General features: G+C 37.4%; 1 protein-coding gene across 1 annotated transcript; it reads right to left on the reverse strand.

Moving 5' to 3' along the window:
* Window positions 1–8,160: 8,160 nt before the first annotated feature.
* On the reverse strand, window positions 8,161–11,159 carry LOC116173500. The gene is made up of 4 exons (XM_031491004.1): window positions 10,800–11,159; window positions 10,416–10,660; window positions 8,676–9,891; window positions 8,161–8,619 (listed from the first exon to the last, which is right to left on the reverse strand). The coding sequence occupies exons 2-4, from the start codon at window positions 10,553–10,555 to the stop codon at window positions 8,161–8,163; spliced, it is 1,815 nt and encodes a 604-aa protein (XP_031346864.1). The 5' UTR covers window positions 10,556–10,660; window positions 10,800–11,159.
* Between the last annotated feature and the right edge of the window lie 3,804 nt (window positions 11,160–14,963).

Genomic DNA, 14,963 nt, shown 5'->3' on the forward strand with positions numbered 1-14,963 from the left:
GGGCTTCCAGAAAGTCTAATATTTCTTTCTCATCCGCGTTGTTTTCGGGTGGATGTGGTCGAAAAATGTTGGACAGATGTTCGGCGAATACTTCAGCTTTAGCTTTATTGTCCCGAGCCCAGGAGCCGTTTTTGTTTCGGATTGGCGGTATTTGCAGGCAAGGTCGTTTTAATTTCCTTGTCGCTTTCCACAATGAGTAATCACTTTGAGAGTTTGGTGTCAAGGTGTGCAAGTACTCTCCAATAGCTTCGTTTTTGATTTGAAACATTAGCTGTTTTAGCTCTTTGGTTATTCTATTATAAACTGTCTTGTCGTTTGGATGTCTGCTGCGATGCCACCCTCTTCTGGAGTTTCTTTTTTCAGCGATTTTCTCCCTTACTTGTAGCGGTATATTAACATTTGCCTCGTTTGTTTCTTTTGGTTTTGGTGTTGAACGGAAGGCTGCTTCTTGGATAATACAAGTAACCTGGTTGATTGCTTCGTCGATGTCTTTTTCCGTTTTAAGTGGCCATTTTAGTTGATAGTTGGTTTCAAGTTGCTCTCGGAAAAAAATCCCAGTTCGTTCTCGCGTTATATAGAGAGGGCTTTTTGGGCGTTGTTATTACGCTTGCGCTTATCGTGGCTATCAGGTGTATGGTCAGAAGACAAATCTAGTTTAGGTATTGCTTGGGTGTAGAGGGACGAAATTCCTTTTGTGATAAAAAAGTCTAGGAGATCGGGAGTTTTATTAACATCGGAAGGCCAATATGAAGGCGTTCCAGTGCTTAGAAACCCACAATTTTTCTCTTCCCTTAGGATTTATTAGTCTTGAACCCCATCTCGTATGCTTTGAATTATAGTCTCCCCCTACTATGAATTTGTTCCCTAAAGTTTCAAAAAAATTCAGAAAGTGCTCCTTTTTAATGTTGTGCCTTGGAGGACAATATGGAAAAAAAGTATTGTTTGACTTTTGTCCGTCCGTCTGTCCGTCCGGGTCCACTTCTGAGGTTTTGAACGACTTTTACGGGAATTGTTCTACAGTCCTTAGAGTTTTTGCAATTGATTGCTAGCCTATACCTTGAAAGTGTGAAAGACGACCTTCAAATTTTGTTATCTGAAGGGAAGGGAAGAAGTCATAAATTATTTCCCGTAAAGTAAAACGTGCATAACTTTTCATGCGACGACCAATTTGTCTCAGATTCTGCGTACGCATGTCTCTAGTGGTAGTGGTGCCGAATTTTACCCTTCATGGTATTCTAACGAAAAGTCTTATCGAAAGGAATTGGTTTCTATAAACTGTCTCGTCAACTCATTTTCTAGTTGTGATAGTATTTTAAGTCAAAGGAACTATTTTCTATCAATTCTTCCTCTCTCATCAAAATTGGAAGGGAGGAGTGGGAGAACTTATCTTTGATGGTACTCTAATGAAAGGTCTCAACGAAAGGAGTTAATTTTTGAACAACCACAGTCCTCCTCTTCGACCCCTTATCGTGAAAGGTTGAAATGTCATCCACGGTATTAAATGAAAATAACTTTACTCCTGTATTGTAAGTGAGGTAGCACCTAATCCTCTAAACAGGGCCGCCCAGACAATTTCAGGGGCCTGGGACAAAGTAAATTTTGGGGCCCTGTTTTGGAATAGAAAAAATTTCAAAGAAAATGTTATGTTAGAAATTTACTGGCATCATCGGCCGTACAAATGAAAATGTGGCAACGCCAACTCTATTGCTGTTTCATTCATCCTCACAGATCCACGACCAACACGGGAGCCCTTTGAAATCGGGGGCCTGGGGCAAATCGCCCCAGTTGCCCCCCCCCCCTCTGGGCGGCCCTGCCTCTAAGGGTATTTGTGCCGCCCTTACTAGATTTAGAGTACCACACCACGGCGTAGAGCATTTCCTAAAAGTGAATTTGTTTCTTTCTCAATCATCCTTTTGTGTAAGGTTTACACTGCATGGCATTCCTAGTTGATGCTTTATCGGCATTATGTCCGATGGGAATTCGGCTACCTCTTTTATACAATCCTCCTCAAGAATTGCAAGGTGACCTGCTAGGTTCCCCGGTTTGCACTCTTTGGTTCGGTGCAGTGCCATAGCGCTTCTCCATCGCCCGCTTCCTCACAATTAAGTGGAGAGGTCCAAGGCTTAGCAGTGCCTCCATAGTCGCTGTGGGACAGGTGCTCATGGCTTTTGTCATACTTAAACAGGCTAGTCTTTGTATGTATATGCTGTAGTTGTTTAACGTTTGGCCATCATATAACTGCGGTATATGTAATCATGGGTCTGACGATAGTTTCATAGGACCATTTCAGGCCAGTTCCTGTCCAGTAGCTTTTTACAGGTCTAGAATGCCAGGGTTGAATTTTTTTAACATTTTACCCATATGGTAGTTCCACGTTAACCTCCGGTAAAGATTCACTCCCAGGTAGTTGACCTCTTTACTAAGATCGATGGTGGTGCTTCCTTGAGTGGGTGTTGAGCTTCCACCTTTGGATAAAAGGCATCACCACCGGTTTGAACGGATTAATGCTTAGGCTGTTATATGTACCACTACCTCTGTGCTTTGTTCAGAGTCTTTTGCAATTGCTCAAATATATCCGCATCACTTTTTTGTGTTAGCATAAAGCACTTTATATCTATGGGCTTATCTAGTGATAAACGCGCCAGTGCATCTAGTGCATCTGTGTGTGCTATCAACCACCCTTTTTTTGTACATTCAATATCATAATTATAGCCAGACAATGTAACTACCAAACGTCCTATTCCTGATGCCACTGTAAGAGGTACTTTTGTGTTTATTAACGCATATGCAATCCAATTTTTTTTTGTTAGCTTATTTAAATGTAATGTATGTAGGCACCTTGAATAAAAGTAAAACTAACACAGACAGAATCAACCCCTTAAGGTGTGTTGTAAAAATGATGGATGACTGCGGACTGCACCTACAAAAATTCTTATTCCCCTTTGCCTTTTTAGCGACAATAACAATAGGATTGGCCTACTGACTATACTTGACTCTTTGTAATACGCGTGATTCGACCATTTTTGACAACTATTTTTCAACAGTTTTGTCTAATAAAATTGGTACATCGTATGCACGATGAAAAACTGCAGGCTACTTCCTCCTTTAAGTTGAATACCCTTTATAGTTGATCCTGGAGAATCACTAAAAACTGCCGTAAACTTATGTTTAACCGCAGCTATACACCCACCAGCATCAGTAGATCTTTTCATTACTCTTTAGAGAAAATAAAGGACTTAAGACCCAAGAAATTATTTCTCCATTGTGGTAACCGTACATTTACTCAATTTCTTTCAATTCTTTTAACCAACGCTTTATCTCGAAAATGCACACGATGTTATCGGTTTTATTTCGTTCACGTTCGCTATGAAGCGGTATATGTGCCAATGATAATAACACGTTTGAAAACTGCTAAGCGACCACCTGTTACAGGTGCTGTACATACTGAAGATCTTAATGTCACTATACACGAATTGAAGAAATACCTACTCTGCGAACGGGTGTGAGGAACTTATGGTTTGTACGTAATCATAACCGTGCCGATCCTGAGTTTTTTTCACACCTTGTCGCTGAAATCACCATACCACAGGGTTTGCAGAACTAAGCACGCTTACAGTAAGGCATTTTTGGGATATGTCTATATTGCGTGTATACAGTGCGTTCTGACAATTGCGAGCTGTACCTACACTTAAAAAATAATCCACAGAATATTGTCGCCTTGGTGACACTGTGTGGTGGTGTACCATTTAATCGTCTGCATTACACTGAAGATATCCCCGGAGGGCATTGTATTTTCTTGGGGAAACGGCAAAATTGGGTTATGACGTCTCTGAAGTTGGCCGGCCTCAATTTGAATTAGAAAAAAATACTGACACCAGTTTTTGACGTCTGATTTGGTACCGTTTTGAAACTATACTAAAAAAAATTTAAAAACTGAGGCGGGCAGCTTCACAGACGTGGAATAACAAACAGTGTGCTAGTGTCGGATAATTACTCGCACGGTATGTGAAGTGTAGTGGGGGATGTCGCCAAATTGAATTTTCAGGTAGGTATAAATGGTTTTGGATTATTTGAAAATCAAAATTGCTATACTACTTGAAGCTCGGGGTGTAAATCTTTGAGTTATTGACCACAACCCCTATTTTATTTTCGTCAGTTTTTGGAAATATATATCAAAATTCGGGACATACTGTATCTAGTAACTTTAGAAACTATATCTAAAAATGTGGTAGCTGTAATATGAAGGATCAGTGCTCTACTCATCGTTTCAGGAAACACTGTAGAAATTTATTCAGCGCATTGGAAAACTTATGGTGATTACTGCATCATCTATAGTAGTATAGTCTATACGCACGCAACGTCATTACAGGTTGCACTACCGGTTGTTTAAAACAGTGTCTAAACGTGTTTTAACCCCAGCAGTGCACCTTGTGGTACTGTTACAACACCGTCCATAATCAATTGTGCAAAAGTGGGTTAGATGTCGAAAATACTTCTTGTGGCGATACATCGTCATCGTGTGGTCAGGAAAAGGGAACTCGAGCAAATTCATCGTACTGGACGGCATCAAAGTGATGACACTGAAGTAATTAGCATAACTGTGGGCAATGGAATGCTGCACACTTTTTAAATCTTGGTTGAGGGTGTCATCGTTATTTCGTTTCCGTTTCCAGTCGATATATATTATATAGTAAAAAGGTACTTTAGCTGACATCATCAGATCAGTGTACAGATGTGTCCTCACAGAAAGTAATTTCTAGGTACACTATGTAGATTAATGTTTTATGCTGTTACTGTTAGCATTAATTGCGAAGAAGGTCAAAACCGTATAAAACCTTTACATCAGGTAACCTTTTACAAGGGCTGTTCCAGATGTGAGTGATCGCATGGGTATAAGTTTGTTACTATTGACGATAGCGATAAGCTAAATGGGTAAATTTGTGCAGTTTGTGGTGTTCTGGCTAAGATTAATTTAGAAAATTTAAAAAAAACGGCCCCTATACAACGTTATTAAAAAAAAATGAAAATGGTCCATTTACAAAAAAGTACGAAATCATTCGCCTATATTAAAGAAAAAAATGAGATTCAGGTATAAGTACTGACATATTAATGAATAATTAATGAATTTAGTTTTGACATCAAGTAAACTTCTTTTGGACCTTTAAAATACTCCAATAAATGGGCGACTTTCAAGTTTTTAAAAATAACTTCTATACGGAATTTTAGCTAGCAAACAAAATTTAATAATAATAAAGTGAGGTCAAACTAAATCTGGGACACCCTGTATAACCGAAATACGACGGATGATCTACGGAAATTGAAAAAAATACTCTGCGAACGGATATGATGAACTCATGCTTTGTACGTACCTAATTAGAATCGTACCGACCATGAGTTTCTTCACATTTTGTCGTTAAAAGTACTATACCGCAAGATATACCTAAGCACGATCAGAAGAAGGCGTTTGTGTAATATGTCTATTTATCTTTAACACTGTCAGGCGTTGTCTTGTATGTATACAGTATGTTTTATATAGTATTAATAGGTATACAATTGCATAATAAATATGTACTATTACGTAGATATTCATTTTATTTACCTGCTCCATACTACTACGAGGTATTTATTTCTGTTACTGTCACTATATACCTACGACAATTTGTATAATGCGGTGTTTCAATTTAACTACGCCCGCCGCCTTGAGCTTAAGGGTCGAAAGCCTCACTTGCATAAAATAAAATTGAACCTCTACGGCACTGGCAACAAATTTTAATAAGACAATTAATTTTAATTTACCCACGGCTAGCTCAGTAATAAATTCTTTGAAACTTTTTACCTTGCGGAAGTTTGGTCCTTTATCCTTCTTTTAAAACCTGAAATTTAAAATCTAAAGCTAGTGTTTTGATTGAACTTGAATAATTACTCATGTGGACTTAGTTGACTGAATGTACTAATAAAAACAAGGGCGATTAAATTCCATGTTTCGTTACACGTTCTTCGATGTAAAATATTAGTTTGATTACTAAAAAAATATAAAAACTTGTGTCCATGCTATCTAAACTGTCATTTTTGGTCTCTAAATGCTAACCAAATTTTAATAAAACCGGTTTTACTTGAAATTAACCAATAATAAAATAATAATTAGCGTACCCAAATTGGTACGTGCTCGCTTGCGAAAATCAGCTTAGAATGATCGCTCTTCTTTCGCTAAGTTAGAACAACCAAAACGGGCCTTTCTTTCTGAACGCAATGACCTCGACTGGCGTGCCATAACAACCAAAAGGAAACCCGCATTTCGGTTTTTTCAGTCGGCTGAAATGGAATGAACGCAACGTTTAGGTCCGAAAAGAATACATTTCTTGTCGCTTGTTATCGCCAGACTTACTTTACTTCAAGTTTACTATGAATCGGTTATGTGGAAATTTTCTTGTGTTTAATTCAAAACCATACCTGGTTTATTATAGGGGTTAAATTATACGTCTCCAATAATCCAAAAAGTAACCTTTCTTCTTTAATTTATTTCTATACAGTTTTGCACAAATTTACTCACCTCAGCAGTCCTCTACTCTGCCTAGTCTTGTGCCGAACCCTTCTGTTTAATTGAACAATCGTGAATCGAGTCGCTTTAAATTTTTTCCACCGACATCTAATGCATAAATCGATAAGCGTAATTTTACAGTTTTGAATGGTACATGTTTATACTGCTGCTCAATAGAGACCGCTTTTAAGTATACCCATTGAATAAGTCTATGATTACTTATTCAATGGTATACCGAAATACAGTGACTTTATAGATGCAGTGGCCACAATACAGTAGTGTCGAAGTTTTTATTGAATGTTGAGATCGGCGGCCATGTTGCATGGAGTACGTATAATATTGTAATATAATGTAGGCAAACACAAATGTCATACGTGTATTGTGTGTTACCTACTTCTAATTTGAATTTTCGATGCAACATGGCGGCTGGGCTCCTAGATTAACACTTTTTTGGGGCTTAATTCCCATGGCACATTTTGACACCTATGTACTGTATCCAATCGCTTTAAGAAATTGTATTTAGGCACATGTGGTAGCTGTATGAAGGAGCTAGCGGAGCAAGTACGATACTCGTCATTTCAGGTAACACCCGTGACGCGCCAGAACTGTGTAGAAATGTGTTCGGCGGGTTAGAGGTGTATCCTGCGATGATTATTACATCATATGGTACCTATTGGAATTCAAGCAGCGTCATTACAGAATGGGATTGCCGGGCGTTTAAAACGGTGTGTAAAAATGTGTTTTGAACGCCGGCGGCAGTGCCTCTTGTGGTGATTGTTACATCATCTATGGCGAAGTGTGCAAACCTGTTTTAGTATTGAAATGCTACAAGTTGATCCACTTCGATTTAGAGTGTCATCGTTACCATTCAGGTCGATGGTTAGTAAGAAGCTATAAGTACATTTAATACCTACTTTAGATGTTATTATTTAAGGGAGTGTACAAAATAATGTATCCTTACGCCAAAGAAAAGTAGATTAGCAATTTTTAGTACGTAATTTGGTCTTGTCTTATTACCATTGTCGTGACTACGTACTATAATTAATTATTACTATATTCTTATTTTTATTAGACAATGCAAATGAATCTTTCTATACCTTTCTTTTTCTTATTATTGAGGACACTATAGGAATGAGAACATCGCTAGGTGCACTTTTATGTTATAGAGATATGTCAGTGGGTACATCAAGAATCAAACTATAAGAGCGAGCGGAAATGGCGCAGCATGTCACTACAAGAATTGAAAAAATCCTCTACGAACGGGTGTAAGGAACGCGTAAAGGCATTGTTTACTACGGTGCAACGCAGTACCAGGTTGCACTGCAGTAAGGTATGGCAAAATGTACGCTGCGTTTGCTTTGGCAATCCTTACTGTTTTACAACGCTGCTGTATGCTGTAGTGTAGTAAGCTTTGACCGCTAAGAAGGCGGCGATGTTTTCTAGGACATTATTTACCACGCTGTAAACAATGTGCTTGATTTATTGTAACCTTACACAAGTGACGACTGAAAAGTAGTGGGTTAAGAAAGATTAAACAATGAGAATAAGAAAAATTAATTTTGTACTTTATTTTTTTACCTTTAATAACTGAATACAACACAAATGTAAAATACGAAAAAATGTTAATGCGATTTTGCATTTGGTCTATTATGTGTTATGTTCAGCCCCAGATTGTGCCGTCGTTTTTTTGTTTGATTGTTTTCAAGCGCAGAAGGACGTCCAGCTTGTCGACGCTTTGCTCCTGAAGTTAAGCCAGGGCGTAATTTTCTTCGGCTGATTGCAGTGGCCTGAACTCCGATTTTACGGGTTCTTTGGGATTGTTTAACGCTGTGAATGTAATTTAACATTTGCATCGGAGTCGAAATTTGTCTAATGACTTTGTTTAATTTCAATATGCCGTTTGTCATCTCGGGTGTTTTGCAATTTTTTGCAACATCTCTAAGTTTTTCGAAATGTGTAAATAACTCTTCAACTGCGGATGAATGAACTCCATGTAGGTGCTGAATCGGTTCTTCGCCGTTTGGTGATTCCGTGGTTGCTCCAATTCGATCCTCTTCATTCGCTACGGTGTATTGTGTGACCTATCCAAAATAGTTATTTTGTTAATTAATTACCTACCTATTAGAACAATAGCTACCTCATCCTGTTTTTCGATTTCTTCCTCCATGTCATTATAAAAATCTTTCGGGGCATCTGGTCCAAGTGCTATTTCGGCGTATAACTTCCTATCCCCAATAGTTAATCGAGGGGATGTTGGAAAAATTTTACCAAATTTATTTTGTATGGCACATAGATGCTTGCAAAATCTTCCTCCTTGCCCGTAGACGCAATCGCAAAACCCAACATCCAAATGAACAGTATAGAAAAGATTTTCATCATTTTCAGAAGATACCAAACAAGTTCTAGCATCTACTTCTTCTACCGACAATAACGCGGATGATTTTAACATGCGTCTAAACGCTAATTCATTTTTGGAACTTCGAAAATTAGCAAAAGAAAGTAGGTGTCTCTTGTGGTAAGACTCCAAAACTCTTGCAATGAAGTCAATGAGCGCACACGAATTAAAGGCTTTGCACCTTTCTAGGACTATATCTTTAAAAATTCTGATCGAAGCTTCCACGTAATTGTTCGTGTTATTCCCTCGCGTCAATAAATTGCTTCTACAAGCCAGCGACCATTCCTCTTTTCGAGCCCAGTAGTCCAAAATATAAAATTTCAAATTACCATACTTTTTTATAACTTCATCATTCATAAATTTGCTGAAATTTTCACTCAACTCGTCATTTGTGGTGGCGTATAACACCCTGCGAAAATGTGCCGTAATGTGTTTTCGGTCTTGTTTCCCAATATCATTCTTGCTGTTCCACAACCAACGCCAAAAAGCCTGAAGAAGATGAAAAATGCAAAGTAACTTGCGAGACTCGGGAAAAACGGATTCCAGCGCATTTCTTTCAGCAGCAGAGTCATCACTCATAAAAATTTGAGGGAAACCATAGCCCCCAAAGCCATCAGTTTTCAAAGAATCTCGTAATAATTTAAAGGCCTCGGTGTAGTTTTTTTCAGTTTGCTCGGTATGAAGAATGCAAGCAAGTGGGATGGCTCCAATTTTTGTTGCGCAAAATAAAAATGTAACGCATGTACTTGTTTGGTCACAGGAACCACTAGAGTCTACGAATACCATTTCATGTGCAAACTCCTGGGAATGAGCTCTCATCATAATAGGAGTTAAGACAACAACGATCAGTGGATTTTCCTGTATAATGACTTTAATATTTTTTTCTTCGTAGCATTCTCTTTTTTTCTTTAAGACAGCCAACATATCAAAAGCTTCTCTACCTCCAAAATTTGCCCTCCTATAAATTAACGAAATTTATTAAAAAACCTAGCACCCAACGCAACGTGTGTGTGTGGTTTGACGTTCTTTTATGGTTTAGAAGATGTTAGAGATTAAGATTAAAAATATCAATGCGGTTGGTATTTTTGAATAGAAAACCTAAAATATAAGTGTGCAAACTGTTTCTTTCTAATACCAAAATCGCAAATTTCTTACGTCAGTTATGGATAAGGTCTTTATAGGTTAAATTTAAGTAGCATGTATGTATGCAGCCTTTCTTTTGAAAACTATTTTCGGCACGGTCAAGCTATCGTTGTAGGTAATATTGGAAATACAAGAGCCAATTAAAGTATATGCTACAACCATATAGGTACCTTCTCTCCACCGTGTAGGAGATAGATGTGTAGGTAAATAATTTTTTCCAAAAAAAAACCTGCGCCCCTACAATTTGGTACCTACTTTAAAGTATTTTGCAAAATAAAAAAAGATCATTGGGATGTTTATTTATCGTAATTGAGCGCACTGCATTATAGACATACTTACCTCCATTTTGAGTACAAATGTTTTATTTGTCTCTCTGTTGGATTTACTTGGGCATTAGCTAGAATTTTTGCAATTTCAGATTCTTCGTTTCCATTTTCAAGAGATATTTCATGGAAGTTTTTCGCAACTGCAGGAGTCATACCATCCTCAAAATAATTGTAAAACGTTTCCTCGGTATCCCTTAAAGTTCGCAAGTAACTAAAGGCTTCTGCTACAGCTACTGCATGTGAATGTTGAAATAAGATCTAAAAAATAAAATAATGCTCATGCTAATACCGACTAAAGATTTACAGCAGAGGAGTTAAGAGTTAAGAAAAAAAGTTAGGTTAGGTATATTACGTATGATATGCACGTTTCTGTTTGATCTATTGAAATTCCACTTACCTCGATCACTATGTTAAGTCCTTTCTTCAAATACCTATCATTTCGTATCGTATTGCGATTGATTTTCTTAAAAAGTATACTTATTTTTGCATTACAGTCTTTGGCCCGCTGTCTTGTGTCTTCCCGTTTTCTTTTTTTAACTTTATCGAAATTGTTGTGATGACAAGTGTATACCTTACGATAGAGATATTTCGTTTTGTTTGGAAATGTATACCGAACTATCCAGTTTGTGTTTGTAATCTCACTAAATTGCTCTACCCAATTTGCACACCAGTTATTATAAACATCACTAATCGTCTCGTTAGTAAGGGTGGTTTCAGGATCAAGTTTTCCTCTTAAATTCGCCGAAAAATTGTTGGAATTTATGTAGTTAAAGTTAGTCACAAGTTGACCCAAGTTAGTCAACGCGGTTAATAAATTTTCGCGTTGATCACTCATGGCGAACGAGTTAAAACTAAACAATTTTAATTATTTGCGAAATAAGCGCTCGCATCTGCATAGATAAGACTTAATGCATCATTTCTGTTGCAGTGCAGTAAACAATGTCTTACTAACTACCGCGTTCTTTGCGGCCAAAGCTTACTACACTACAGCTAACGGCAGCGTTGTAAAGCAGTAAGGATTGCCAAAGCAAACGCAGCATACATTTTGCCATACCTTACTGCAGTGCAACCTGGTACTGCGTTGCACCGTAGTAAACAATGCCTTTACGCGTAAGGAACTGGAGGGTTTGTACGTAACTAGAGTCGTACAGATCCCCAATTTCTATACATCTTGTCGTTGAAAACATCATACCGCCTTATTTCCGAAACAGGAAGAGGTTGTAATGTGCTTATTTAGGGAGGGGGTGATATCTTAGGGATATTTTGTAACGTCACGACTATACCGCTCAGGTTCAAAAACATTTATCGCAAGATTTTGCAGTTTTTTGAGTTACGACACTGCCTTATTGTGTCAGTGACAAAAGAAATTAAATGTATGCGAAACGCCAGGTGAAACAATGACGTACGACTATTTCAGAATTCAGTCCATTTGCGATTTGTTGTAGGTTTATGAGCCCTGGTTCTTATGTTTTGTTTCCCCGTGTAGGGGCGGGAAAGAATACCCCTACCGCAGAGTGCACTGCGTGTCGTAAGAAGCGACTAAACAACTGCAGGTTAGGAGTGATTGGTTGGTGGAATATTGTGAAATATGTAACATTTCTTGTTGTCTTTAGAATGATAAAAGCGAATAGTAAATGATTTTTCTCGATTTTTAACTTTTTCGTTAAGATTTACTTGACGTTTCCAAGTATTAGGAGTTGTTGGGATAGGAGTGGGGCATTGGAATCCTTTTTTTTTACTATTAGACTTAATTTTACAGTGTCGATTGTAAACATCTTCATTAGGTCTGTGTTTCTGTGCAGAACACTTTTAGATGAATTAGTAGGTACAGAATGAAAAAGGGGCTGCATTGAAACGTGTTGTACTAAGATCTCTTCTAAACATTCAACAAAACGACGTTCACCAAGTGTCCCAACGACAATTTGTACAACAACGAAAAATTACCGCCAAATGTCGCTGAATAACTCCTGAGGATTTGTAGAAGATTGTATTCTTGTATGGAAGTTAGTGCAGACCATTTCCAGCAATATACATTTAGTTAGATTAAACCCTTTTCGGCGCGTATTTGTTTTGAAACTTTGGTCTTTGGATTTTTGTTAAAACATTTATTTTGCCCAGTTTTCGTTGGGACACAGTGTAGTAGTCACTAAATCTTGCTCGGGTATGACCATTAGTTTTATCAACAGCTGCTCTCATTTTGTGAATCAATGTAGATTATGTATCTTAGTCTCAGTTATGATATGATTTATAATTTTGTTAATTGAGTTATGTAATTTGGATCGGAATTTGTCCTTTAGGTATATTTCACCAGGTGTAGTGCGGTAGGTAATAAATGTCTCCGGGGCGAAAGATTGAAGAACCACATATTCATTGAAAGGGTGTGAGAAACTTGTGGTTCAAACGTGTTACTGACTAGCTTGATCACTTGGTTCTTGCATTCTTTCGTGAAAAAGATCATGAAGGTCATGTGATTTATATACCTAATGCGTGTGCTGTATGTAGCTGTTTAGCCTCACAGAACACTGTAATCCTTGGTACATCTAACCATCAACCATGATCACTGAAAGTAAAGTTTTTCTCATATATACCCCACACCATACAAATCTGTTATATTTCAAACAGTGTAGTTGAGATACCCTACGTGCAATCGCTCCATAATGTAAATGAAGTAAAAGCATAAAGTTAGATGTTCCTTGCACTATCTAAACTGACTTGATGGCTACGTTTCTACGCAAGTGGCTGCGTAATGCGCATATTTAGTCATACCAGGATGCATTGCAAACCTTTGCTACAGTATCAATCAATGCACCAACTATGTTAGACTCAGTCTAACTGTAATTAGATGGCCAAGCCACTGGAATCACAAATAAAATTAAGGTGAAGAAAATCGATATTCATTACAACATATAATACTTCCGGTGTACTGGATAGTATACAAATTTATCCTAACGCCGGAAGTATTTCCTGTAGTAATGAAAGAGTAACATATCAGCAAGAAGATGCGTTCCACAACACCTCTAAATCTAAAGTTGAAAATTGGAAGAGATCTTAGGTCTACTCCTAGAGTAAGGTTGGTACTAAAACGATTTCTGATCTCGATGCAATTTGTCATTTAGGTAGTTAGTATTTTAAAGTCAAAGTTGAATTTTTAGGCCCATTAAGAAAGGTTAAAATTTCTTCAAAAAAGTTATGCCAGATATGCAATTGACATTTCTTTAATTTTCACATTGAACCGTGTTCACAGTTTAGTCAAAATCAGAATTTTTACGGTACCTCTTTTCCCAACGATTCACTTTGTGTAAGTCCCAAACATACCCCTTTTCATTGTTTATTGCAGGACGTGAGACCGGCACCTACACTTTATTTAACAGTCGCATTTCTTCTCACACAAACAGGCATGTCATCACCAGAGTTACGGCTGATTTAGATATTAAACCAAGTGCATCGACGTTTCCAACGACACCTCAACCCATCATGTTTTCGCTTGTTGAAAGTAAAGTCCATCTTAATCTGTCCTTAAGTGCCATTCGAGAAACCAAAGTCTACACTTTTGCGTAGTGTTTCCGATATGCTATTTTAGCATTACCTTACTCAAGTCTCACTTTTAGTCAGGGACCCGGACCCAAATAAAGTATCGGTTCGGGTTCTGTTTATATTTAAGCGAAAATATTTATAAATCCGCAGGTAGGATGTTCGAACCTGGGTTGAGGTGAATTTTTCATCTGTGAGATGGAAATTACTTTAGACCAGTTCCGAGCATTCTACCGGCTATACCGAATTAGGTTTCTCTGCAGTTTTCCTAATTCGTAAGGTAAATACCGGAGTAGTATAGACCTACTTAAGACCTTCTGCAGAGGCACCTCTAAAAAGTATTATGCGGGCCACTCTGTAACTGGGCGCAAGTCTGTTGAGGGCCCAGAACAAGAAAGGGATAATAAATAAATAAATAAATAAATAAATAAATAAATAAATAAATAAATAAATAAATAAATAAATAAATAAATAAATAAATAAATAAATAAATAAATAAATAATGGTTTCGGTTCTAGAAAAATAACGGTTTGGTTCTGCGCATTTTTTTTGGTCATTAATGGTTCTTTTCGGTTCTAGTCTTTTAGAAAGTATGGCATTCAAAAAATTCATTGTAACATCGTGATTTGTTAATTAATCTGAAGAAGTAAAAAGTCATGAATACAAAAACGTCACGTATCGTCAGTGTAGCTAATTTACAACGACAAGGGGAATAAAGGAGGAAGAGAGAAATATGTAGTGAAACTTAATTTATTACTAAAAAACAAGAAAATGCACAAAAACGTACGTAAAAAAATTGTGTATGGAGTATTGTTTTTTATCTTTATTTTCTTAAACCTCACCCCTCTTTTTATTTTTTACATTTACAGTAGTGGCTAAATTACGGTCACCGCCACCCGTACTACCTTCAATTTTGACACCTTATTAAAAATGTATAATCCACCGATGGCAATCATGGTGTAATATTTTATCAATTTTCGGGACATGTTTGTTGGCGCGTACTTCAACTTCCAATAACTTGTTAAGAACC

The sequence above is a fragment of the Photinus pyralis genome, unplaced genomic scaffold, assembly GCF_008802855.1.
Source record: "Photinus pyralis isolate 1611_PpyrPB1 unplaced genomic scaffold, Ppyr1.3 Ppyr1.4_LG6, whole genome shotgun sequence".
In the NCBI taxonomy this organism is placed as follows: Eukaryota; Metazoa; Arthropoda; class Insecta; order Coleoptera; family Lampyridae; genus Photinus; species Photinus pyralis.

Bases quoted from the DNA above. Each gene is read 5' to 3' on its own strand.
- LOC116173500 (XM_031491004.1), bottom strand. From the start codon at position 10,555: ATGACTCCTGCAGTTGCGAAAAACTTCCATGAAATATCTCTTGAAAAT. The intron at 9,892-10,415 runs GTAAGTATGTCT...GTTAATTTATAG, and splicing joins CATTTGTACTCAAAATGGAG to GAGGGCAAATTTTGGAGGTA. The intron at 8,620-8,675 runs GTAGCTATTGTT...TATTTTGGATAG, and splicing joins AAATCGAAAAACAGGATGAG to GTCACACAATACACCGTAGC.